This window comes from Anomaloglossus baeobatrachus, chromosome 7 (genome assembly GCF_048569485.1).
Source record: "Anomaloglossus baeobatrachus isolate aAnoBae1 chromosome 7, aAnoBae1.hap1, whole genome shotgun sequence".
Lineage (NCBI taxonomy): Eukaryota > Metazoa > Chordata > Amphibia > Anura > Aromobatidae > Anomaloglossus > Anomaloglossus baeobatrachus.
The window spans coordinates 267,429,694-267,457,107 of NC_134359.1; the positions used below are offsets into that span (position 1 = coordinate 267,429,694).

A 27,414-nucleotide genomic window follows, 5' to 3' on the forward strand; every position below is an offset into this window, starting at 1 on the left:
GAGTTCTGTCAGGGCAAAAAAAGAAATTATACTCCCCTGCTCCTGCAGACGCTGCCAGCAGTCAATGGGTCCGTCCTCCGGTCGGCGGCGCTGTGGTGTCACTTTCCTGACACTGCCTGGCCTGGAGTGCTTCCGGGTCGGGCTGTGTGCAGCATCTTTTTGCGTCATATGACGCGTCAGGGGCAGGCTCCAACCCCCTGATGACGCACTGTTGTTCCCACCCACCAGCGCCTCACAAATTTGAGCAGGGACTACTAAATTCAAAGTCCCTGTTCTTCCCACCCACTTTGACGTGCTGGTGGGTGGGAACACATGGAAACTCCATGTGCGTCAATGTGGAAAGGGACAGCCGGTAAAGCCTTCTGCAGTGACACTGTAGGAGTGTTCCCAGGCTGTCCCCGCCCACCGTGTCTCCAAAGAGTGTATCCTTGGGTTTGCCTTCCATCTGGCACTTTGGTCTGTATGCCAGAGGGCAGGGATACCTTGAGGCAGGCTGTTCCCTGCTAGTAGTATTATCCGGACACCTTCCCCTCTTCTGAGCACTTTGGTGCTTGCTCATCACAATTTATATGCAAATGAGCTCCACAAGCAGGATTAGGGTACCGTCACACTTTAACCTGATGTTTACCTTAGTTACCAGTGTCCGCAGCTTCCAGACGCCGGCTCCGTGCAAGCGCAGCGTCGCTTGCACGTCGCTGCTGGCTGGGGGCTGGTCACTGGTCACTGGTGAGATCTGCCTGTTTGACAGCTCACCAGCGACCATGTAGCGACGCAGCAGCGATCCTGACCAGGTCAGATCGCTGGTGGGATCGCTGCTGCGTCGCTAAAGTGTGACGGTACCCTAACTCGTGTCCGCAATTATCATTACCCTTTGCTTGCAAGCCCAATAAATCTACGCCACACAATGTCGTAGAGTTTTGGAAAAGGTTGTATTGTATAATTACAATGGACGAGGTTAAATACCTCCAATTATATCATATGGTGAGGTAACAAAACATCTGTTAATTTACAGAAGATAATTGGTTAGTATATATAAACATGGGTTATATTCGTCATGTGGGCTCCATTTCAACGAATTTCAGTTTAGTTATGAGTACACAGTACCAATGCAGCATCCTACCTTTGGAGGCAGTATTGGACAAAGAAATTACTAAGAAAATGATATGGTTACACAGAAAACTGGTTAACAAGTATACTAAGTGTTTATACTTCAACTTATCCTGGGTCTTAATGTCCAACGATAGCCACTTAGGCAATATAGATAGACTACTTAGGACATTACAGAATGTGCTGAACACTTTGTGTTTAGAGAAAGCAGAGTTAAAGGTCACAGTCTTCTAGACATCTAATAAGAGACTTGACTACACATTGAACAATACTTTAGAACTATAGAACTTATCTATCTAGTGAATTCATAGATATTTCCACAACAAGGTCATGCACACCAAGTGGGGACATTCACCACATCCAGACTTCATTTCCAACATTCAAAGCACCCTGCCTTTTCCTTTCAGGTCACGGTGCTCGTGGGGACATACTCACACACATTTCAGGTCATGCACCAAGTGGGGACATTCACCACATCCAGACTTCATAACCAACATTCAAAGCACCCTGCCTCTTCCTTTCAGGTCACGGTGCTCGTGGGGACATACTCACACACATTTCAGGTCATGCACCAAGTGGGGACATTCACCACATCCAGACTTCATAACCAACATTCAAAGCACCCTGCCTCTTCCTTTCAGGTCACGGTGCTCGTGGGGACATACTCACACACATTTCAGGTCATGCACCAAGTGGGGACATTCACCACATCCAGACTTCATAACCAACATTCAAAGCACCCTGCCTCTTCCTTTCAGGTCACGGTGCTCGTGGGGACATACTCACACACATTTCAGGTCATGCACCAAGTGGGGACATTCACCACATCCAGACTTCATAACCAACATTCAAAGCACCCTGCCTCTTCCTTTCAGGTCACGGTGCTCGTGGGGACATACTCACACACATTTCAGGTCATGCACCAAGTGGGGACATTCACCACATCCAGACTTCATAACCAACATTCAAAGCACCCTGCCTCTTCCTTTCAGGTCACGGTGCTCGTGGGGACATACTCACACACATTTCAGGTCATGCACCAAATGGGGACATTCACCACATCCAGACTTCATTTCCAACATTCAAAGCACCCTGCCTCTTCCTTTCAGGTCACGGTGCTTGCGGGGACATACTCACACACATTTCAGGTCATGCACCAAGTGGGGACATTCACCACATCCAGACTTCATAACCAACATTCAAAGCACCCTGCCTCTTCCTTTCAGGTCACGGTGCTCGTGGGGACATACTCACACACATTTCAGGTCATGCACCAAGTGGGGACATTCACCACATCCAGACTTCATAACCAACATTCAAAGCACCCTGCCTCTTCCTTTCAGGTCACGGTGCTCGTGGGGACATACTCACACACATTTCAGGTCATGCACCAAGTGGGGACATTCACCACATCCAGACTTCATAACCAACATTCAAAGCACCCTGCCTCTTCCTTTCAGGTCACGGTGCTCGTGGGGACATACTCACACACATTTCAGGTCATGCACCAAATGGGGACATTCACCACATCCAGACTTCATTTCCAACATTCAAAGCACCCTGCCTCTTCCTTTCAGGTCACGGTGCTTGCGGGGACATACTCACACACATTTCAGGTCATGCACCAAATGGGGACATTCACCACATCCAGACTTCATAACCAACATTCAAAGCACCCTGCCTCTTCCTTTCAGGTCACGGTGCTCGTGGGGACATACTCACACACATTTCAGGTCATGCACCAAATGGGGACATTCACCACATCCAGACTTCATTTCCAACATTCAAAGCACCCTGCCTCTTCCTTTCAGGTCACGGTGCTTGCGGGGACATACTCACACACATTTCAGGTCATGCACCAAGTGGGGACATTCACCACATCCAGACTTCATAACCAACATTCAAAGCACCCTGCCTCTTCCTTTCAGGTCACGGTGCTCGTGGGGACATACTCACACACATTTCAGGTCATGCACCAAGTGGGGACATTCACCACATCCAGACTTCATAACCAACATTCAAAGCACCCTGCCTCTTCCTTTCAGGTCACGGTGCTCGTGGGGACATACTCACACACATTTCAGGTCATGCACCAAGTGGGGACATTCACCACATCCAGACTTCATAACCAACATTCAAAGCACCCTGCCTCTTCCTTTCAGGTCACGGTGCTCGTGGGGACATACTCACACACATTTCAGGTCATGCACCAAGTGGGGACATTCACCACATCCAGACTTCATAACCAACATTCAAAGCACCCTGCCTCTTCCTTTCAGGTCACGGTGCTCGTGGGGACATACTCACACACATTTCAGGTCATGCACCAAGTGGGGACATTCACCACATCCAGACTTCATAACCAACATTCAAAGCACCCTGCCTCTTCCTTTCAGGTCACGGTGCTCGTGGGGACATACTCACACACATTTCAGGTCATGCACCAAGTGGGGACATTCACCACATCCAGACTTCATAACCAACATTCAAAGCACCCTGCCTCTTCCTTTCAGGTCACGGTGCTCGTGGGGACATACTCACACACATTTCAGGTCATGCACCAAATGGGGACATTCACCACATCCAGACTTCATTTCCAACATTCAAAGCACCCTGCCTCTTCCTTTCAGGTCACGGTGCTTGCGGGGACATACTCACACACATTTCAGGTCATGCACCAAGTGGGGACATTCACCACATCCAGACTTCATAACCAACATTCAAAGCACCCTGCCTCTTCCTTTCAGGTCACGGTGCTCGTGGGGACATACTCACACACATTTCAGGTCATGCACCAAGTGGGGACATTCACCACATCCAGACTTCATAACCAACATTCAAAGCACCCTGCCTCTTCCTTTCAGGTCACGGTGCTCGTGGGGACATACTCACACACATTTCAGGTCATGCACCAAGTGGGGACATTCACCACATCCAGACTTCATAACCAACATTCAAAGCACCCTGCCTCTTCCTTTCAGGTCACGGTGCTCGTGGGGACATACTCACACACATTTCAGGTCATGCACCAAGTGGGGACATTCACCACATCCAGACTTCATAACCAACATTCAAAGCACCCTGCCTCTTCCTTTCAGGTCACGGTGCTCGTGGGGACATACTCACACACATTTCAGGTCATGCACCAAGTGGGGACATTCACCACATCCAGACTTCATAACCAACATTCAAAGCACCCTGCCTCTTCCTTTCAGGTCACGGTGCTCGTGGGGACATACTCACACACATTTCAGGTCATGCACCAAGTGGGGACATTCACCACATCCAGACTTCATAACCAACATTCAAAGCACCCTGCCTCTTCCTTTCAGGTCACGGTGCTCGTGGGGACATACTCACACACATTTCAGGTCATGCACCAAATGGGGACATTCACCACATCCAGACTTCATTTCCAACATTCAAAGCACCCTGCCTCTTCCTTTCAGGTCACGGTGCTTGCGGGGACATACTCACACACATTTCAGGTCATGCACCAAGTGGGGACATTCACCACATCCAGACTTCATAACCAACATTCAAAGCACCCTGCCTCTTCCTTTCAGGTCACGGTGCTCGTGGGGACATACTCACACACATTTCAGGTCATGCACCAAGTGGGGACATTCACCACATCCAGACTTCATAACCAACATTCAAAGCACCCTGCCTCTTCCTTTCAGGTCACGGTGCTCGTGGGGACATACTCACACACATTTCAGGTCATGCACCAAGTGGGGACATTCACCACATCCAGACTTCATAACCAACATTCAAAGCACCCTGCCTCTTCCTTTCAGGTCACGGTGCTCGTGGGGACATACTCACACACATTTCAGGTCATGCACCAAATGGGGACATTCACCACATCCAGACTTCATTTCCAACATTCAAAGCACCCTGCCTCTTCCTTTCAGGTCACGGTGCTTGCGGGGACATACTCACACACATTTCAGGTCATGCACCAAATGGGGACATTCACCACATCCAGACTTCATAACCAACATTCAAAGCACCCTGCCTCTTCCTTTCAGGTCACGGTGCTCGTGGGGACATACTCACACACATTTCAGGTCATGCACCAAATGGGGACATTCACCACATCCAGACTTCATTTCCAACATTCAAAGCACCCTGCCTCTTCCTTTCAGGTCACGGTGCTTGCGGGGACATACTCACACACATTTCAGGTCATGCACCAAGTGGGGACATTCACCACATCCAGACTTCATAACCAACATTCAAAGCACCCTGCCTCTTCCTTTCAGGTCACGGTGCTCGTGGGGACATACTCACACACATTTCAGGTCATGCACCAAGTGGGGACATTCACCACATCCAGACTTCATAACCAACATTCAAAGCACCCTGCCTCTTCCTTTCAGGTCACGGTGCTCGTGGGGACATACTCACACACATTTCAGGTCATGCACCAAGTGGGGACATTCACCACATCCAGACTTCATAACCAACATTCAAAGCACCCTGCCTCTTCCTTTCAGGTCACGGTGCTCGTGGGGACATACTCACACACATTTCAGGTCATGCACCAAATGGGGACATTCACCACATCCAGACTTCATTTCCAACATTCAAAGCACCCTGCCTCTTCCTTTCAGGTCACGGTGCTTGCGGGGACATACTCACACACATTTCAGGTCATGCACCAAATGGGGACATTCACCACATCCAGACTTCATAACCAACATTCAAAGCACCCTGCCTCTTCCTTTCAGGTCACGGTGCTCGTGGGGACATACTCACACACATTTCAGGTCATGCACCAAATGGGGACATTCACCACATCCAGACTTCATTTCCAACATTCAAAGCACCCTGCCTCTTCCTTTCAGGTCACGGTGCTTGCGGGGACATACTCACACACATTTCAGGTCATGCACCAAATGGGGACATTCACCACATCCAGACTTCATAACCAACATTCAAAGCACCCTGCCTCTTCCTTTCAGGTCACGGTGCTCGTGGGGACATACTCACACACATTTCAGGTCATGCACCAAGTGGGGACATTCACCACATCCAGACTTCATAACCAACATTCAAAGCACCCTGCCTCTTCCTTTCAGGTCACGGTGCTCGTGGGGACATACTCACACACATTTCAGGTCATGCACCAAATAGGGACATTCACCACATCCAGACTTCATAACCAACATTCAAAGCACCCTGCCTCTTCCTTTCAGGTCACGGTGCTCGCGGGGACATACTCACACACATTTCAGGTCATGCACCAAATGGGGACATTCACCACATCCAGACTTCATAACCAACATTCAAAGCACCCTGCCTCTTCCTTTCAGGTCACGGTGCTCGTGGGGACATACTCACACACATTTCAGGTCATGCACCAAATGGGGACATTCACCACATCCAGACTTCATAACCAACATTCAAAGCACCCTGCCTCTTCCTTTCAGGTCACGGTGCTCGTGGGGACATACTCACACACATTTCAGGTCATGCACCAATCACACGATTTGTCTTTAGTGTTGAAAATGCTGATTAGTGGGAGTGTCAGATGTCTGCACCCCACCAATCTGCTATTCATCGATGTCTCCCTGACAGAACCATAAGCAGATGGCTTTGTTCACTGTGTAATGGATCTGCCAGGTTAATTTAGCTCAGTTCAGAGTCACTAGTATGGGAGCTGAGCTGCTGCAGTCTGGCATGGCCACTGCATAGTAAATTTAGCTATCTGCTTCGGGCTCCTTTCACAATGTAGATCTTGCTATGGTGGCTCTACACCCTCTGATCAGATTCAAGCCTATCCTGACGATATTGCATTAACATGCAAAACTCAAAAACTCATTTAAAAGGAAACCTGTCAGGTGGAATATACACAATAACTTACAGATTGAGAAAAAGAAATCTTGTGTGGCATGGCGCACCAGTGAGAAGCGCTGGTGCGCCATGCCACACAAGGCATTTACATTTGCTATACAGCTGCTATTGTTCGCTGCACAGCGAATGTAAATAGAACATGGCCGGTTCTATTGAGCTAGACGCGCCCTATTGTATTTGCAGCGGCGAATATAAATAGAACGTGGCCACGATTTTAATGGAACGCGGCCGCTTCTATTCAGCCGTCCGTGTTCTATTGTATATGCAGGACTGCCCGCGGCTAAGGTAAATTTGCCATGATTTATTTACTTTATTTACAGGTTTGTGTCCTGTCTTACTATGTAGGCGCAGAAAACAGACAGGCTGTTGCATTTCCTGGCCGACCCTGCTGGTGCTGGCTTGTTCTCAGCCGATCCAGCACATGAGGACTGTAGGAGGGCTCAGGGTATCTACAGGAGGGCATACAGGAGGTGACCTACAGGCTGGCTATAGGAGGGCGCAGAAGGGCACAGGCTGCTACATTTCCCGGCTAACCCTGCCGGTGCCGACTTGTTCTTGGCCAACCCAGCATAGGAGGGCATAGGGTACCTACAGGCTGGCTACAGGAGGGTACAGGGGACTTACATACTGGTTACAGAAGAGCAGTGGGGGGCTACAGAGGGGCACAGGCTACTGTATTTCCCACCCTCGGCTTATATGAGGGTCAAAGTTTTTTCCCACTTTTTTATGTTAAAAGTCAGGGGGGTTGGCTTATACACGAGTATATACAGTATTTATTTTATATATATAATCTTTTTCTTCTTTGGAACAAATTCGGCACCAAAGTGAGTCAGAGCTTGGGCAGGACCATAAACTAAAGAAATCAGAATGCATGTGTTCTTTTAAATTTTATATTGTTGTATTGGAATACTATATCATGTAATTCTCATATATTGATATGAAAACCGGTATTTTAAAATATATATATTTTTTTTATTTTTCAGGCCGAAAACCTGTAAAGAAGATACCTTGGAACAGGGAGGAAGTGAAGGCTATAGAGAAACATATGATTAAATTTATTCATAAATGTAAAGTGCCTGGAAAAAATGACTGTGTGGCATGTATCGCTGCAGAACCATCTGCACTGAAAGACAGAAACTGGCTTGCTGTTAAGTTTTACATAAAGAACCGCATAACAGCTCTAAAACGCAATCCGATAGAATAAACACAACATTTTGAGCCAGGCACCGGGTTTTAAGTTTGGTTAAATTATAGGTTAGCATACTAGAAAAGAACAAAAGGAATTTAATTCTACCTAAAACCTAACAGTTCTATCCCGTACTCTGAGCCTCAAAGTCATGGGGCTTATAGTAGGTGGAACAGGAAATCCGGCGATGTATTTTTTATACTTCCCCCATTCCCATACTGTGCTAGTCCACAGTCAGTAGATGCACAAGAAGAGTGACTCTTTTCATTCTATTCTCTATGGGAAAGCAGAGTGAAAAGTCACTTTTCTGTTTATGCTCAGACTTTGGAACGACACAGTGCAAGAACTTACTATAGGGGTATAAAATGACAGTTGTTACACGGATATAAAATGAAAAGTTTTTATTAACAATAAATACTAGACCATGGTAATGTGGCAACGTTTCGGGCTACAAGTCCTTTGTCAAGCCGTAACATAAAATGCGCAGGGTCTAGAATGATAAAATACATATAATCAATTAAAATATTAATAAACACAAAAGAAGATATAAAAAAGTTTACATGTCGTACATACTATAAATGAAACCGGGGTATCCTGATTCTGAAATCATAAACACACAATTATGTATATACACATATACACACATGTACATATGTCGTATCTCCACTAAATAATAGTACATCATAAATCATTTGTTTGTTGAATTAGTCATAGAAAATCCATTGATACACAGATATGCATAGGCTATTACCTTAAGCAGTGTATAATACCATAATATGTCCAGTTACATTATTCTATATAGGGGAGAGAGTTAAGAAACAGGTCCCAGCGACTCCTGTACAATAATGAGTTTTCAAAGATAGTGAGAAATAGCTTACCTAGAGTGCTTTGGTTATGTGACCAACGGCCCCATAGTGTAAAGTGTAGAGCTTCAGAGCAGTTGATAGGCAACACCTAAAAGTTAGCCAGAGTATTACAGACCGTTGTAAGGCTACAGTACACCCCACGTGGATGCCGGAGCCCGCTGCACCTAAGAGGCACGGGCTCCTTTGCTGCCCACACGCACACGCTGCTGTGACTCCGCATCACCCCTCAGATAGGTAAGATCACTCTTCACCAAGGGTCTCCTGTGGGTCTAATGCTTCTATACACGTGAGGACCGTAGCCTTACAACGCCCTGTAATACTCTGGCTAACTTTTAGGTGTTGCCTATCAACTGCTCTGAAGCTCTACACTTTACACTATGGGGCCGTTGGTCACATAACCAAAGCACTCTAGGTAAGCTATTCCTCACTATCTTTGAAAACTCATTATTGTACAGGAGTCACTGGGACCTGTTTCTTAACTCTCTCCCCTATATAGAATAATGTAACTGGACATATTATGGTATTATACACTGCTTAAGGTAATAGCCTATGCATATCTGTGTATCAATGGATTTTCTATGACTAATTCAACAAACAATGATTTATGATGTACTATTATTTAGTGGAGATACGACATATGTACGTGTGTGTATATGTGTATATACATAATTGTGTGTTTATGATTCAGAATCAGGATAACCCGGTTTTATTTATATTATGTACGACATGTAAACTTTTTTAATTTTCTTATGTGTTTATTAATATTTTAATTGATTATATGTATTCTCATTCTAGACCCTGCGCATTTTATGTTACGGCTTGACAAAGGGCTTGGATCCCGAAACGTTGCCACATTACCATGGTCTAGTATTTATTGTTAATAAAAACTTTTCATTTTATATCCGTCTAACAACTGTCATGTTATACCCCTATAGTAAATTTAGACCTACAGAAGTAATGGTTCCATCGACTTGATCGTGGGTGACTTTATTGGTTCTCTTGTTGTAAACTCTACGGAAACACGTATCAGTTTTCCGGTATACACCATGCGGTCCCACCACCATGTGTGGGGTAGCCATTTAATTTGGCCAAGTCCTTCCAGGGGGTTATTGTGTGTATATATTTTTTTACTGCTTTGGTCATCCCCAAGTGGCACCACTCTTTCCTTCCTTTTTAGTCAACTATTTTTGTTTTAGAACAGTGCAAGAATGGGTGACCATATGAGTATAAAACCCCAGACTCCTTGGTCCCCCTACTTTCAAGAGGTACTGCATTGCTGTGTTGGGCAGAGAGCATGCGCCTGGGTATTACAACCCGACACATAGCAGGCGGGCGGAGAACAGGGCCGTACGTATTGCAACCAGTACGGCATGGCCCCAGCTCTCTATCTTACTTGTCAAATGACAGTACCCCTTTAAGCCCTATATGTTACTTTATGGGATTCATAATAGCTGACAGAGCTCCTTTAATATATCCAAATAAAAGTCCATGTACCTGGGCAACATAAAAATAACTACAAAAATGAACCAATATAAATAGCCAATACACACAGTCAAGCATTGCAAGTGAGTTATTGATATGATAAGGCCAATTAATGTCCCTTTATTGAACAGCTGGCCCTACCCAGCAGCAGGACAACTGCCGCATGATAATGAAATGTTTGTAAGTGATCAATAAAAACAAGCGACCCCACTGATGTTCGGGTCAAACCAGATTGACCTGATTTCACTTATAATCAGGATTGAGATGCCCAAATCTGATCTTTCTCTCTCCAGCATTAATTTGAAAAACATTTTTTTCCTTCAGTCTTCAAAGTCATCCCTAGTCAATAAAACAACAAAAATGTATGGCAATATACAAATGCAAGAGATGATGGGCAAGTAAAATTATAAAAGATCAAGGTGCTGGAAACAGTTATTACAGAAAACATTTGTGGCAATTGTTTAAAAAAAACCTATAATCCCAAAAGTGTGTGTAACACATGATGATCAATATGTGCTAACAATAACTGTTGAGTTGTTGAAGGGGTTCTGTTGTCACAACTTTTTTTCTGCAATATGATATGGTAATCGGTGTGCCATAGCATGTTGCAGAAATGCGACTTCCCTCCTCCCACCGCTCCTCCAGGTCTTCTCCGGTCCTCTTTGCTGTTGTTTACTGGCAGGTATTCCAGGATGCATTGGTGCGGAGCATTTGACTGCTGTGGAGCAAATCTCACCACCATCCCAGGCAAGGATTCCACTGTGCATGCCTGGGATTTCGTGAAGGTGCCGCCCCATTCATGGGTTGGAACGCCATCATATGATGTTCGGATACACTGCACCTTCCGGCCTTTAGTCCTTCAGCCACAAGTGGCTAGAAATGCTCAAGAAGAGTGTTTCTAACAGAGGTGCTGGAGAGCCAGGATGCCAGAATTGCTCTGGGAACACCATTATTGTCCGGACCAGGACCTTGGGGCGCAACAATAGGCGAGTACACCTGTTTGGTTCCAGAACCCCTTTAGGTTTAATAATAAAAGACTTGTACCTGCATGTCTGAAAATGGTATAGTACAAGCAAGTGTGCAATATAGCCGCTTGTCCTTTATTTGATATGGTACACTAGGGATATCAATAGGCCCTATTATATGAATAGCACACCTGTAAATCTTGACTGTGCGTTTTGTTTTTCACACTTATTTTCATAGTGCTGTAAGCTTATGTTGCTCAGTTACATAAGCTTTTACTTGGACATATTGAATGGTAAGTATTAGATAGAATGAAATTATTTTTGTTCTCGGTTTCTCTAAAGCATTTTACCATTGCTAACATTGTGTCTAGTTGTTTAGTCAACATGACTAAATAGTTTTGGGTTAATTTCAACTTAAATTTTAAATGGAAAGAAGGTTTCCCAAAAACTCAGGACCAACAAAGGTATTGCTAAAAGAAACTCCAAGATTTTGATCTGTTTTACCAAAGGCTTTTTGTGACCTCAGTGTACTCGCCCTCCTTCCACAACTTGTGAACTGTTCTTACTCCACTCTGTTTCAACCCTGCAACTTCAATTGTTTTACATATGTATTTTATATAAAATGTTGAATAAATTTGTTACTTTGGCATTCAATATTTGTCTGTCACATTTATTTATTAATTTACCTACACTGTAGGTCTAACTGTATTACTGTCTAAGTTCAGTACTGGGATCATAGTTCGCTCCAACCCCATCCATTGTAGCAATAGCCCAGCTGTATATTAGTACTGCTTTTGTGCTCACTTCATCCAAATCATGTTACCATATGTCAATTGTAAACTAGTCTCTTAAAAACTTAAAGGAGTATTCCGGGAATAGAGAATTCTTGTCAGCCGGCAGGACACCTGTAGGGATAGGAGGCGGACTGGTACTTACCATCATCCGCGGTCTCTTGTCCTGAGCAGGGGCTCCCGTCACCGGCGCTACAAAAACCGGAAGTGTCTGTTACCACGTCATTGTACACGTGATTGCCAGCCACTCACAGGCTTCAGAAGCAGATCGAGCCTAACCAGTGAAGCGTGAGTAGCCGCTGGTAACATGAACGATAGATGCCGGCCCAACACTTTGGGACTTTGCGGCGCCGGTGATGGAGGCTGCTGCATGGCATGGAAGGCCGCCGGTGACGAGACTATAAGCACCAGTCCCCCTTCTCTCCTTACAGGTGTCCTGCCAGGTACTGGGAATTCTGTATTCCCAGAATACCCCTTTAATGTAGAGTTAGGTCATTTTGCGGGAAGGAAATAATACATGAACTTTAAGGGCCTGAATGCAACATCAATGGTAAAATTGGTAAGGCTGGTGTTACACGCACCATTTTCTATAAAAATCCATTGGCCTGTACTTATCACTGTCTTAATCACCTATAGCAACTAATCAAAAGGTTGATACCAAAGCTGTGATTGGTTATTATGGGAAAATCAAACAATTTTTGTTCTCAAACAGAGTAAATGTTTATACCTGTTTTTTTTCGCAGAAAAATGCTGCTGACAGATTGGCTAGCACTGAACAGGGAAAGTATAATAACCACAAAAGGAAAAGCATTGTAGATGGAGCATTTTCTCACTTTGTATTTCTTGGGTAATTGGCAGTTTGTTTAAAAAAACAGCATGGTCTTGCTGTGGTGATTTTTTTTTCAACAGGTTAGGACTCTCCCATACGAATGTATTTGCCCGTCTGTGCAGTATCCGCAATTAGGGACCAAAGCTTTGGTCCCTATTTGCGGACACTGCACAGACGGGCAAATACGCTTGTGTGGGCGAGCCTTAAATGTAATTTCTCCTATAGACCTCCATTGTTAGTGACCTAACAGCAGAAAAATATCTTAGTCCCCAGGTGGTTAAAACCCTGAGATGTGTGTATTTACAGATGTCCTCAGATGGTCATTGTTCATGAAACGGTCCTCACAAGGATAGTAAAAGTCAGGTTCCTTATTTTAAGCAATATTGATTAGCTCAAGTGATAACTGTGGTTACACATTGCACTAAAATATTCCTATATGATTGCCTTGTTAATATCACTGCAGGGAATGGTAGTCCCCATAATACATGTTCCAGTCAGGTGTCCCTCTAAACCACCAAAAACGAGTATGTGTGTGTGTGTGTGTGTGTGTGTGTGTGTATATGTGTGTGTGTGTGTGTGTGTGTGTGTATGTCCGCTAAAGGAATCCGCACCGTCGCATTTACAATCACGAAATTTTGCACAGACACTCCATGTGACTCAGGGAACGTCATAGATGATGTTTGGGCAGGAAAATGTAACCCCGTCCTTTCCAGTTACTCTACAAAAATCCTGCAGCCATTAAACTGAATGGAGCTGGGAGCTCCAGGCTATAAATAGCAACTGTCAGTGGTTGCTATAGGAACAAAATAAACTGTTTAGTATACAAAGCTTATGTGTGAGGTAAAAAGATTTCGGTGGTGAGACGGATAGAGAAAGACAGAGACAGATGGGGAAAGAGACAGACGGGCAAAGAGACAGATGCCCAAAGAGACAGAGCGGGAAAAAGACAGAGCGGGAAAGAGACAGCGCGGGAAAGAGACAGCGCGGGAAAGAGACAGCGCGGGAAAGAGACAGCGTGGGAAAGAAACAGCCGGGCAAAGAGACAGCCCTGGAAAGAGACAGCCCTAGAAAGAGACAGACCTGGAAAGAGACATACCTGGAAAGAGACAGTCCTGGAAAGAGACAGACCGGGAAAGAGACAGTCCTGGAAAGAGACAGACCGGGAAAGAGACAGACCTGGAAAGAGACATACCTGGAAAGAGACAGACCGGGAAAGAGACAGAGCGGGAAAGAGACAGACCGGGAAAGAGACAGACCGGGAAAGAGACAGAGCGGCAAAGAGACAGAGCGGGAAAGAGACAGACCGGGAAAGAGACAGAGCAGGAAAAACACAGACCGGGAAAGAGACAGCCCGGTTAAAAGATAGCCCGGCAAAGAGACAGCCCGGCAAAGAGACAGCCCAGCAAAGAGACAGCCCGGCAAAGAGACAGACCGGCAAAGAGACAGACCGGGAAAGAGACAGACCTAGAAACAGACAGCAGGGCAAAGAGACAGCCGACCAAAAAGACAGCCAGGCAAAAAGACAGCCAGACAAAGAGACAGCCGGAGAAAGAGACAGACGGGCAAAGAGACAGAGAGAGAGACAGACAGATACAGAGATTGAGACAGATAGACTGATGCAAATACAGACAGAGAGATAGAAACAGACAGACAAGGAAAGAGACAGACAGCGAGACAGACAGACAGCGACACACAGGCAGAGACTGGGAGAGAGACAGAGAGACAGTTACTATCCCGGGCAACGCCAGGTACTACAGCTAGTTGTAGATATGGCTCATATGTAATTCTATGGCAGCTCAAAATGTATTAAAGAGAGTCTGTCAGCCCAAACTGACTGTATAAAATAAGCACAAGGCCATGTAGGAGATAAAAACAATATAAAAAACAAACCTTTGTTGTTCTAATCGCTGCCTCCTTTCTACAGAAATTGCCATTTTATCACATATGCTAATTGGATATTCAGTGCATTCTGGGTGTGGCCAAGAAGATCAGTGCATATCTCCGCCCACTGGTTTTGCATGCCCCGCCTCCCTCACTGGTGATTGACAGTACTGGTTTTGCCTGGATAAAATACAGTTTGCAGAGAAAACTTAGGAAGACCATTGCTGTCAATCACCAGTGAGGGAGGCAGAGACATGCAAAACCAATGAGTAGAATGACAGCAATTAGAACATTAAAGGGGTTTTCCCATCTCCAACATCCTATACTAATATGTAGTAGGTGTAATAGTAATAATATTAGCAAATACCTCCAATTATAAATGTAGTATATAGTTCTCCTGATTCACTATGTCACTTACCTCATGTGCAGGGCATTGCAGGACCTTAGGTATCCATATTTATGATCATGCATATAGTCATAGCCAGCTAGTTGCTAGTGGTCATTGTGGAGACACGGGGCTCAGTGGGTGCTCTCGTCCACTAAAACCCACCGCCTTTAGAAAGACAGCGTGGCTCAGGGCTCATCCCAACTGAACGCCGGCCTCCTTAACCGTGGGTGGAACACTACTCAGACAACACAGGGTGAGGGAACCACAATAATTAGACTTTATTGGATCCCCAAACAATTAACGGCACATAACACATAACCAGCAAAACACACAAATGTAACAGGCAACAGAGTCTCACCCTTCCGCTGGCTCACCAGGGATTAGAATGTCCATAACCTCAGAGGTTCCAGGGCCGCTTACTCCAATCCAGCAGCACCCCGCTTTTGGCTGGCACCCACCGAGAAAGGAATAATGCCAGATTTAGGAAGCTCTTGTGAGGTCTGCAAAGTCTGTAACAGGTGACTGAACTGTCCCAACCTGAGTGTCCTCCTTAGGTAGTCCTGGTATGATGTTACAATCCTGGCAGCCGAAGTCGAAATTCCTAGGCTGTGGATATGGTCTCCAACCGGAACCGGAGTCTCTAGATTGAAGCCATAAGATATCCTGATCCTCTAGTCTGTTACGGTTGCTGCGAGCACTGGAGACTAAGTCCAGATTTCTTACTACTGCACATGTGCGAGCGCTGGAGACTAAGTCCAGATTTCTTGCTACTGCACATGTGCGAACGCTGGAGACTAAGTCCAGATTTCTTGCTACTGCACATGTGCGAGCGCCGGAGACTAAGTCCTATCTTGGAGCCATTGCACATGTGCGGGTGACATCATCGCTGACACGAGGTCACATGTCTCTGACACCTTCTATGCCGATTGGTCGCTGGTCATGTGCTTGTGATGCCTTGCTCGGTGATAGGCCAGCATGACGTCACTCCTGTCGTTCTGGCAGCGGATTGGCTCTGGTGTCCTCCATCTTGGATGAGGCACAGAGTCTATATAAGACCCTGACACACACCGCATGGTGCTCAGTCCTCTTGGTTCATGCATAAGAGTAGACGCTCTGTGCGCGTTCCTCTAGGCATTCCTCTGTCTATGCTAGGTGAGCGCTACCGGCAGGGTAGCGTTCTTATACCTTACAGCTTCGGCTGCTGTCCGTATCCTTACCTCTTAGGGGAGCGGACATAGGCAGGTGCCTGAGGCACATGGTCTGGCTGGGCCTTGTGGTTCGACTCGTAGGTGGACGTTGCCACTAGGGTAACGTTCCTTATACTGCGTCTGGCAGTTGTTCGTATCCTCGCACACTAGGGGAGCGAACAGAGGTAGGAGCTTTGTGCGGCTTACGCTGCTGTTCGTCTCCTTTGCACCACTAGAAGAGCGGACCTAGGCAGGTGCCATATCTAGTGGTTCGTGTCCTCGCACACTAGTGGAGCGAACGCAGGTAGGAGCTTTGTGCGGCTTACGCTGCTGTTCGTCTCTTTTGCACCACTAGAAGAGCGGACCTAGGTAGGTGCCATTTGGCACACATTGCCTTTGTCTCTGTGATTATTAACAGAGATCATTCCACACACCCTCCAAGTAAGGGAGGAATTGCTTTACTTACTTATTATATCCTTCTGTGAGTTAACAGAGGTATTGCACTCTGCCATAGTCTGCAGCAGAGTCTTTGCACGGTGGACCCTGACTGTCTGATACTCCTTTAGGTTATCAGACAGCCCCCCGTAACATTAGGACTGAGCCAAGGGTCTGGCAGTTATGGCAGAATATCAGAAGTTACACCGTTACATACAAGTACTTGAGTCACGGCTCAAGAGTATAGAGGATAAACCTCAGACCATGGTGACATCTGCACATGATCCTCGACTTGCTCTGCCAAACAGATATTCTGGCGATGCCAGATCATGTCGTGGTTTCATTAGTCAGTGTCAGATACACCTAGAGGTCAACTCTTCTCGCTTCTCTACGGAGAGGTCCAGAGTAGGCTTTATCATCTCCTTACTTCAGGACAAAGCCTTAGAATGGGCGACTCCCCTATGGGAGCGCTCTGATGTGGTTACTCTGAGACATCAAGACTTTCTTGATGCTCTTAAGGCGGTGCAACGCTTCTTAGGATTCATAAATTATTACAGGCAGTTCATACCCCATTTTTCTACTTTGGTGGCCCCTTTGGTGGCCTTGACTAAGAAAGGTGCTAATCCCAAAGCCTGGTCTACTGAGACATCTCAGGCTTTTGAGGCAGTAAAAAGACACTTTTCAACTGCTCCCGTTCTTCAAAGACCCGATGAGAGTAAGCCCTTCCTCTTAGAGGTTGATGCCTCTTCAGTGGGTGCTGGTGCGGTCTTGTATCAAAAGAACGGTGCAGGTAGAAAAAGGCCGTGTTTCTTCTTTGCGAAAACCTTTTCACCAGCAGAGAGAAACTATACCATTGGGGATAGGGAACTGCTCGCCTTGAGATTAGCCTTGGAGGAGTGGCGTCACTTGCTGGAAGGAGCGAAACATCCTTTCCAGGTCTATACAGACCATAAGAATCTGACGTACTTACAAACCGCTCAGCGTCTGAATCCTCGCCAAGCCCGCTGGTCCTTGTTTTTCTCCCGCTTTCACTTCTCCATCAACTATCTGTCTGGGAGTAAGAATAACAAGGCAGACGCCCTGTCTCGCTCTATGCTTTCTACCCAGGAGGAGATTGACGAACCTCGTCTTATCCTTCCCTCCAGGGTTTTTCATACGCTCTCCCCTGTGACGTTAGACCAAATCCCACCGGGCAAGACCTTTGTTCCGCCTGATCGACAGAATGATATACTGTCATGGGCCCACACCTCAAAGGTGGGTGGGCATTTTGGTATTAGGCGGACACGAGACTTACTGGAGAGGTGGTATTGGTGGCCACACTTAGCCAGCCACGTCAAGAGATATGTCGGTTCCTGCTACTCGTGTGCTCGCAACCGTCCATTACGGCAGAGACCGGCTGGACTCTTGCATCCTTTACCAGTGCCAGATAGACCATGGGAGGTGGTAGGCATGGACTTTGTGGGTGATCTTCCATGTTCACAGGGACATAGATTTGTGTGGGTCATTACGGACCATTTCTCCCGGATGGTTCATCTCGTACCGTTATCGAGAATCCCATCTTCCAGGGTACTAGCCAAACTATTCCTCAAGCATGTCTTTAGGCTTCACGGGATGCCAGATCGTATCATTTGTGATAGAGGCCCGCAATTTACTTCCCGTTTCTGGCGAGATCTTTGTAGCCTTCTGCAAATTGAGTTGAATCTCTCTTCGGCATACCATCCGGAGACCAATGGTTTGGTTGAGCGTACCAATCAATCTATGATTATATACCTTCGACACTTTGTTGCTGAGAACCACGATAACTGGTCCTCCCTCCTACCCTGGGCAGAATTTGCCCTTAACAATTCGCTGGCTGAGGCCACTGGGCAGACACCGTTCGTACTCAATAATGGGCAACACCCTAGGGTACCGGTACCGTTTCCCGCTGCTGCACCTCCTCCTCTTGTGGCCGACTGGGCAACTAATGCCAGAGAGGTTTGGGATCGGACTCAAGAGTCGATCCAAGCAGCTAAGGACCGTATGAAGACGGTGTCCGATCGGTTTCGTCGCCCGGCTCCTGTCTTTTCTCCAGGGGACTTTGTGTGGCTCTCTGCAAAACACGTGAGACTTAGAGTGAGCTCTGTCAAATTTGCTCCTCGCTTCCTGGGTCCTTATGAGGTTCTTCGACAGGTAAATCCTGTAGTCTACCAATTGAAGTTACCCGTCCATCTTAAGATTCATGACAAATTCCATGTCTCACTGCTAAAGCCAGCTATTTTACCTCACGCTCGTGAAGTGCACTCTCCTGCCTCTGATTCCTCTCGCTCTAGCTATGAGGTACGAGCCATAGTTGGTTCTAAGATGGTTAGAGGGCGCAGGTTCTTCTTGATAGATTGGGAGGGTTACGGCCCGGAACATCGCTCTTGGGAGCCTGAGGAGGCTGTCCATGCTCCCGACTTAGTTGCCGATTACCTGCGTCGCCGGGAGGGGGGCCCTTGAGGGGGAGGTACTGTTACGGTTGCTGCGAGCACTGGAGACTAAGTCCAGATTTCTTGCTACTGCACATGTGCGAACGCTGGAGACTAAGTCCAGATTTCTTGCTACTGCACATGTGCGAGCGCCGGAGACTAAGTCCTATCTTGGAGCCATTGCACATGTGCGGGTGACATCATCGCTGACACGAGGTCACATGTCTCTGACACCTTCTATGCCGATTGGTCGCTGGTCATGTGCTTGTGATGCCTTGCTCGGTGATAGGCCAGCATGACGTCACTCCTGTCGTTCTGGCAGCGGATTGGCTCTGGTGTCCTCCATCTTGGATGAGGCACAGAGTCTATATAAGACCCTGACACACACCGCATGGCGCTCAGTCCTCTTGGTTCATGCATAAGAGTAGACGCTCTGTGCGCGTTCCTCTAGGCATTCCTCTGTCTATGCTAGGTGAGCGCTACCGGCAGGGTAGCGTTCTTATACCTTACAGCTTCGGCTGCTGTCCGTATCCTTACCTCTTAGGGGAGCGGACATAGGCAGGTGCCTGAGGCACATGGTCTGGCTGGGCCTTGTGGTTCGACTCGTAGGTGGACGTTGCCGCTAGGGTAACATTCCTTATACTGCGTCTGGCAGTTGTTCGTATCCTCGCACACTAGGGGAGCGAACAGAGGTAGGAGCTTTGTGCGGCTTACGCTGCTGTTCGTCTCTTTTGCACCACTAGAAGAGCGGACCTAGGCAGGTGCCATATCTAGTGGTTCGTGTCCTCGCACACTAGTGGAGCGAACGCAGGTAGGAGCTTTGTGCGGCTTACGCTGCTGTTCGTCTCTTTTGCACCACTAGAAGAGCGGACCTAGGTAGGTGCCATTTCGCACACATTGCCTTTGTCTCTGTGATTATTAACAGAGATCATTCCACACACCCTCCAAGTAAGGGAGGAATTGCTTTACTTACTTATTATATCCTTCTGTGAGTTAACAGAGGTATTGCACTCTGCCATAGTCTGCAGCAGAGTCTTTGCACGGTGGACCCTGACTGTCTGATACTCCTTTAGGTTATCAGACAGCCCCCCGTAACATAGTCAGCTCCAAAGAGCTTAGACTGGATCCATCAGCATCCATCAATAAAAAAACCCTGGTGGCTTAAAGAAATCCCTTTTATAGCCACAGCCTTCCACTTGGATACACTGTGTCCTCATCGATTGGTTGGACAAGAGCGGCTCTCCCATTGGATGAATCTCAAGCTGCATGGACAATGTTCATCCAAATGATGTCTACAGAAAAACTGAGGATATCTACATGAAGTCTGCAAGTCACAGACTCGACAATGGCTACTAAGGTAATCACATTAGCAATACACAACTACGTTACAATGGTTACTGAAAGAGTCTGGAGAAACAATACGTCTGGCTTTCAGTGGCCAACACAATTACATGAGTCAACAAGAGTCTTGTAGAAACAATGAGGGACTTATCCCTGTCTATAAACAATCTATCATCCTGTCTGGATGAATTTTAAGAAACTTTAACCCATGAGAGTCCATGTCGTCACAGTCATAACTAGGGATGATCAAATACCTCAAATATTCGGCTTCATGAATAATTTCCGAATACCTCTCCACTATTCGACTATTCGATGCGCAATGTAAGTCTACGGGAAGCCCGAATAGTACCGAATAGGTGTTATTCGGGTTTCCCATAGACTTACATTGCGCATCGGATATTCGCGGATAGTTGAATAGCGGCGAGGTATTCGGAAAATATTCGCGAAGCCGAATAATCAAAGTATTCAATCATCCCTAGTCATAACCATGGATACTTAAGGTCCTGCAATGCCCTGCACATGAGGTAAGTGACAGTGAATCAGGTTGTTCATAGGTTGTGTCTGGCTTGGAGCTCAACTCCATTGAAATAAATATTGCAAAGCTTCAAAACCACAAAGAAACTGTACTCAAGGGTAGTGCTGTTTTTGGAAGGAGGCAGCCATGTTTTCCTAATCCTGATAAACTTTGTAAAGGGCATTTTTCACCAGATTTTTGCTACATCATATGACAGCAGCATGATATAAGGGCTGAGACCCTGATTCTAGGGATGTATCAATTAGTTTACTGGGTGCTCCCATTTTCATACACTCACAATTTTCTCTATTGCAGATATTGTAGTGCTCTAAATGCCCAGCTGTGTATAACTTCACCCACAACTGATGGGCAGCTTTTTGTGTACAATGCATATTGACTGAAAACTGCTGATTACTGAGGGGGGCGGGGTTACATACCTAGTCTTGTAGTGATAATCTCCTGTTGATAAAATACTGAATTTGTTGAAAGTGACACATCACTGGAATCAGGGCAACTACATCATTTTGCTGTTTGAATACATAGCAAAAACATGCTGACAGAATGCATTTAAATCCTTGGTTACTATAATAGAAAAAGAATTGCATAAAGCTGATTTTTTTTCTGTGAAGATCGGAGGTTGTGGGATGTATTACTCACCTAGGGAGGTTAACAGTGGAATTATTTTTATTCTTCCATTTCTTCCATCCACTGTCTTAAAGAAACTCCAAGTAGATGGTCAAAACAATATGCCCCCAGTCCACAAGATCACAAACCAGAGCCAGTATTTCCATTGGAGATACCCACTGTCTCCCAACTTTTAGTTAGCGCACAGCTACTGTATCTCCTGCCGGTATGGTCTGCAGTCACAGCCTATACTCCGCCAGACGACGGATACCATAACCATAGCGTGTGTTTCTAGCTCCAGCCGGCAACAACCTCCCATCCTCTCATCAGTGTCCTAATTACTCCAAGCCACCCCCAGGACTGAGACCATCCCCCGGAAAACACCCCCCCAATGGTAACTGTGCACTGGTAGTGGAGGTATTGTCCTGAGGCTGAGGGCAGATACGCAGGCGTGAGAAAAGATCAAAGACCACCCGCACATGCATACTACAATACTTTCATCTGTCCTCAGTGGGCAGATCAAAGTGCGCATGTGTAGGAGCATAATGCTGGCCTGTGTAGATGACATAGGATGCGTCATCCACAGGAGCCTCAGAAGAAGGAGGACGGCATTCGTGCAAGTCACGGTGGTGGCCGTTACTCGGGTCCGTGCCCTGGGCCCTTTTTGTAATGGGGATATTTACAGGGGAGAATAAGATAATGTTCACATGTGACGCCACTTGCGGTGTTGTGGCTAAGTGTAGGGAGCCACCGCTGCAGAATGTCTATACTGGGGCTGATGATATTGGCAGCTAGAATGGTAGACTCTCCACAAGTAGGATTTTGCCCCAGAGGGTGTATGGTGCAGTGGGCGTCGGAAGAAGGTAGTCCACACAGATGTTTAGTGCAACTAGTTTACTCACAGCTGGTAGATGTTGACTGGTTGCCTGAGGCCAGCTAGTTTCGCCTCCAGGTCCCCTTCGTCCCAGTGTCAGTTTGGTTCTCTAGTACCTTCTTCCCCTGCACCTATCTCTGGTAAGTGGATCTCCATGGTATGGAACAACTGGGGGTCGCCGTTCTGTGGTTTGCCCACTTCTGTCCGCCTGACAGTAGCATGAACCCTGTGGGGTTGGAGTCTCTGGTCCTGTCCCCGGTTCTCCCGTTGCTACTGAGTCTTCGGATTCTTTAGGATCAGCAAGGTCCTTGATGGTCCCCTTGCTGTGCAGGTATTAACAGGTTGGCCTGGAGCTCTTTCCTGTCCTAGGGTCCTGTACCCCGTCGGTGCGTAGTTCCGGGAGTACTCCACCGTACTCCACCGGCAATCACATCTCCTGGGTACCAGGTCACCGCTAACCCGCATCAGACAGTCGTCTCTGACTGCTTTGTCTCACTCCCTTCCAACTACTGTCTTCCTGTCTGCTCAGTCCTCAGTCCGCCCCTCCCACCTGGTCAACTAGTGGACTGGATTGGCTCTATCTCTATGCGGCCATCCATTGGTCCCACCCTAGCTGGGTACCATTGTATCGGGTATTATTGGGGAAGACTGGGATTACCTGGGTTTTTGTTGGTACTGGAACTGGGGTTCTGGGTCCCTAAGGGGGTAGGCTCTACATCCTTGTGGGGATGCAGAACCTTATAGCACCGTGATGGCTTCAGGGGTGCTACACTAACAGTAACTTTGAAGAGATTATCTGGCCTTAGGCTACAAGAGTGCAGATACTCTTTGTGAGTACAGACTCCTGAATGCTCACATCGCGCACTGCACTGTCAGGATGTCAGTAGGTGATGACTGGAAGTATGTAATTTGTATATATGTGGTCATGTATCAACCACTTAATGTAAGTGTATTGAGTGAGGCCGGACACAGTGTATTCGGAATGGGGTGGGAAGTATGCAACTTCAATACTTGTGGTCACATGACTGCCCTCTCCCGATGCTGGACCTGGAGGATCCCCACAGTGCAGAGTGTGCGCCCTTGTGAGGATTCACAAGTCTGCAGTTACATAGAGTGACTGCAGACTTGTTTCCTAAGGCCAGACAAGCTTTTTAAACGAGCAGACTACAGTCACTATCCAGCTCGTGGGGACATACCCATAAGGTGCTTGAGCTGCTGCAACATTATTTTTGGATCAGGGTTGGTCATTTCATGAAGTATCTAACTGCTTTGTTCTTATGATGAAAGTTCAGATTCAGATGTTAATGATTTGTTTTCCTTCCTACAGTTTCTAACCATGGCAGCAGAAATATTTGAAAACTTATGTTATATGGTTTGGGATGTATACCGTTCTCCAGAGCTGAGGGCCTTATCTCCTAGCACAGTCCAACCATCCACCATCCAATACCTCAGCTTTGTGCTCTCCATAATCACTTGCATCATCGGATTTGCCGCCAACCTTCTCGTCATCTTCGTCACTGGATTCTTAATGAAGAAGAACAAGTATAAACTCTGGTTCCTGAACTTGGCTTTGGCGGATTTTACATTTCTTCTGTTTTTGCCCTTCACAGCTGTGTCTGTAATAAGAGGAAGATGGCCGTATGGGTCCAGTATGTGCAAATTCCACAACTTTCTCTCCTTTGTCAATATGTACGCCGGTATTTACATCCTCACCGCCTTAAATATTGATCGCGCGTTGTCAGTCACTAAACCAATATGGCACCAGAGGTTCCGTTCCCAAAAATGTTGCTGCTTTATCTGCGCACTCATCTGGGTATCTTCGGCCATATGCAGCACTCCAGCCATCATCTATAGTGACGTGCATGCAATGGACCAATGCACCCTGTCTAATTATGATATTTCTCATTTTGCACAAATATTTAGTGATGCTTTTGAAGAACATTATGAAGATGATTCTGAAGAAAATGAGTTATTCAAATTGGTTCCACGGGAAATATGCAAAAATTTTTCAGACTTATTTCTATATTCCAATGGAAGTCAATTACAAACAGAATGGAAAGAAGCGACTATTACAACAATGCGTCTCGTACTTACACTTGCCGTGGTCGGTTACGTCATCCCGCTCTGTGTGATCGCAACCTCCAATATCATCATCGCTTTCCACGTGAAGGGTTCCATGATGGCGGCATCTTCCAAACTGTATAGATTGGTGCTCGTTGGCATTATGAGCTTTTTCTGTACCAGGACTCCATATGTTTTATCCTTTATCGCAGTCTCGGTGTCTATTTGTACTATGAATTTTACTTTGTCATATAAACTATCTGTTGTTTTGCCGCTGTTTTTCTGTGTAGCGGCTACTAACAGTTTCCTAAATCCAGTGGTTTATGTTCTGGTAGTAAATCAAGCAAGGACTGAAATTGTTAATTTTTTTAGAAAGAAGAAGAAGAGGTTTTCCTCAACTTTTTAAAGCTGTCCTAAAGAAAACGACCATTATAATATAGTCAATAGTGATGAGCGAGTACTAAAAAGCTCGGGTGCTCGAAGCTCGGGCCGAGCCTCCCAAGATACTCGTGTACTCGGCCCGAGCAACGAGCCCAATGTTATCCTATGGGAGACCCGAGTATTTTTGTGAAATGACCTCCCGGCAGCATGGAGAAACCCTAAAAATGTCACAAAAGTCTCAGAAGAGTGCTCAAATGACATGGCAACAGCATGGGGAAGACCCCTTGAAGCATTTATCACTCAAAAGTCACAGCTGTGAACAATTTTGTCCGCGTTTTACGCCATTTTTACGGACTCACCAGAAAACCTTCCAAAATGACCCCAAAATGATTTTTCATGGCGGAAATGTTAAGGGCACATACCCAATAGTGAGATAGAGCTGGTGTATGTTACTTTTTGAGATCAATACATGAAAGATTTTACGTGAAAACATTGTGTGGCACTCCGATGTCCCTGAGAAGAGACGTACATGAAGGCCTCTTGAGTCTAATGTGCCCATTTTGAGGAAGTGAGTCTTTGTAGTATTTTCCTTTGCCAGGGCAGTCCTAAATTGTGAGGTTCACCAATGCCCCTGCATACAGACGTGCATGAGGGCCTGTAAACCTGAAGTGCCCATTGGAAGGAAGTGGGTGTATTATAGTATAGCCCTTAGGCAGGGAAGCCAAACATTGGGAGGCTCCACGTTGTCCCTGGATAGAGACGTGCATGAAGGCCTGTAAACCTGAAGTGCCCATTGGAAGGAAGTGGGTGTATTATAGTATAGCCCTTAGGCAGGGAAGCCAAACATTGGGAGGCTCCACGTTGTCCCTGGATAGAGACGTGCATGAAGGCCTGTAAACCTGAAGTGCCCATTGGAAGGAAGTGGGTGTATTATAGTATAGCCCTTAGGCAGGGAAGCCAAACATTGGGAGGCTCCACGTTGTCCCTGGATAGAGACGTGCATGAAGGCCTGTAAACCTGAAGTGCCCATTGGAAGGAAGTGGGTGTATTATAGTATAGCCCTTAGGCAGGGAAGCCAAACATTGGGAGGCTCCACGTTGTCCCTGGATAGAGACGTGCATGAAGGCCTGTAAACCTGAAGTGCCCATTGGAAGGAAGTGGGTGTATTATAGTATAGCCCTTAGGCAGGGAAGCCAAACATTGGGAGGCTCCACGTTGTCCCTGGATAGAGACGTGCATGAAGGCCTGTAAACCTGAAGTGCCCATTGGAAGGAAGTGGGTGTATTATAGTATAGCCCTTAGGCAGGGAAGCCAAACATTGGGAGGCTCCACGTTGTCCCTGGATAGAGACGTGCATGAAGGCCTGTAAACCTGAAGTGCCCATTGGAAGGAAGTGGGTGTATTATAGTATAGCCCTTAGGCAGGGAAGCCAAACATTGGGAGGCTCCACGTTGTCCCTGGATAGAGACGTGCATGAAGGCCTGTAAACCTGAAGTGCCCATTGGAAGGAAGTGGGTGTATTATAGTATAGCCCTTAGGCAGGGAAGCCAAACATTGGGAGGCTCCACGTTGTCCCTGGATAGAGACGTGCATGAAGGCCTGTAAACCTGAAGTGCCCATTGGAAGGAAGTGGGTGTATTATAGTATAGCCCTTAGGCAGGGAAGCCAAACATTGGGAGGCTCCACGTTGTCCCTGGATAGAGACGTGCATGAAGGCCTGTAAACCTGAAGTGCCCATTGGAAGGAAGTGGGTGTATTATAGTATAGCCCTTAGGCAGGGAAGCCAAACATTGGGAGGCTCCACGTTGTCCCTGGATAGAGACGTGCATGAAGGCCTGTAAACCTGAAGTGCCCATTGGAAGGAAGTGGGTGTATTATAGTATAGCCCTTAGGCAGGGAAGCCAAACATTGGGAGGCTCCACGTTGTCCCTGGATAGAGACGTGCATGAAGGCCTGTAAACCTGAAGTGCCCATTGGAAGGAAGTGGGTGTATTATAGTATAGCCCTTAGGCAGGGAAGCCAAACATTGGGAGGCTCTACGTTGTCCCTGGATAGAGACCTGTTAGGTTCTTAGTGCCTCCGTGCTTGCATTTAAAAATTGCACGTGTGTGCCTGTTGGTGGCAGCTTTCCGCTGCATTTGTGTGAGTTTTGCACAAACTTGGATATAACACACAAGTCTAGTGAATACACAT

General features: G+C 46.5%; 1 protein-coding gene across 1 annotated transcript in view; it reads left to right on the forward strand.

Moving 5' to 3' along the window:
- Positions 1 to 25,246, forward strand: part of LOC142246703 (C3a anaphylatoxin chemotactic receptor-like) — a 40,508-nt gene extending 15,262 nt beyond the window's left edge. The window contains exon 2 of the mRNA XM_075319765.1: positions 24,107 to 25,246. Within this exon, the coding sequence (XP_075175880.1) occupies positions 24,116 to 25,246 (1,131 nt within the window). The 5' untranslated portion in view covers positions 24,107 to 24,115. The remainder of the gene's footprint in view (positions 1 to 24,106) is intronic.
- Positions 25,247 to 27,414: the final 2,168 nt, after the last annotated feature.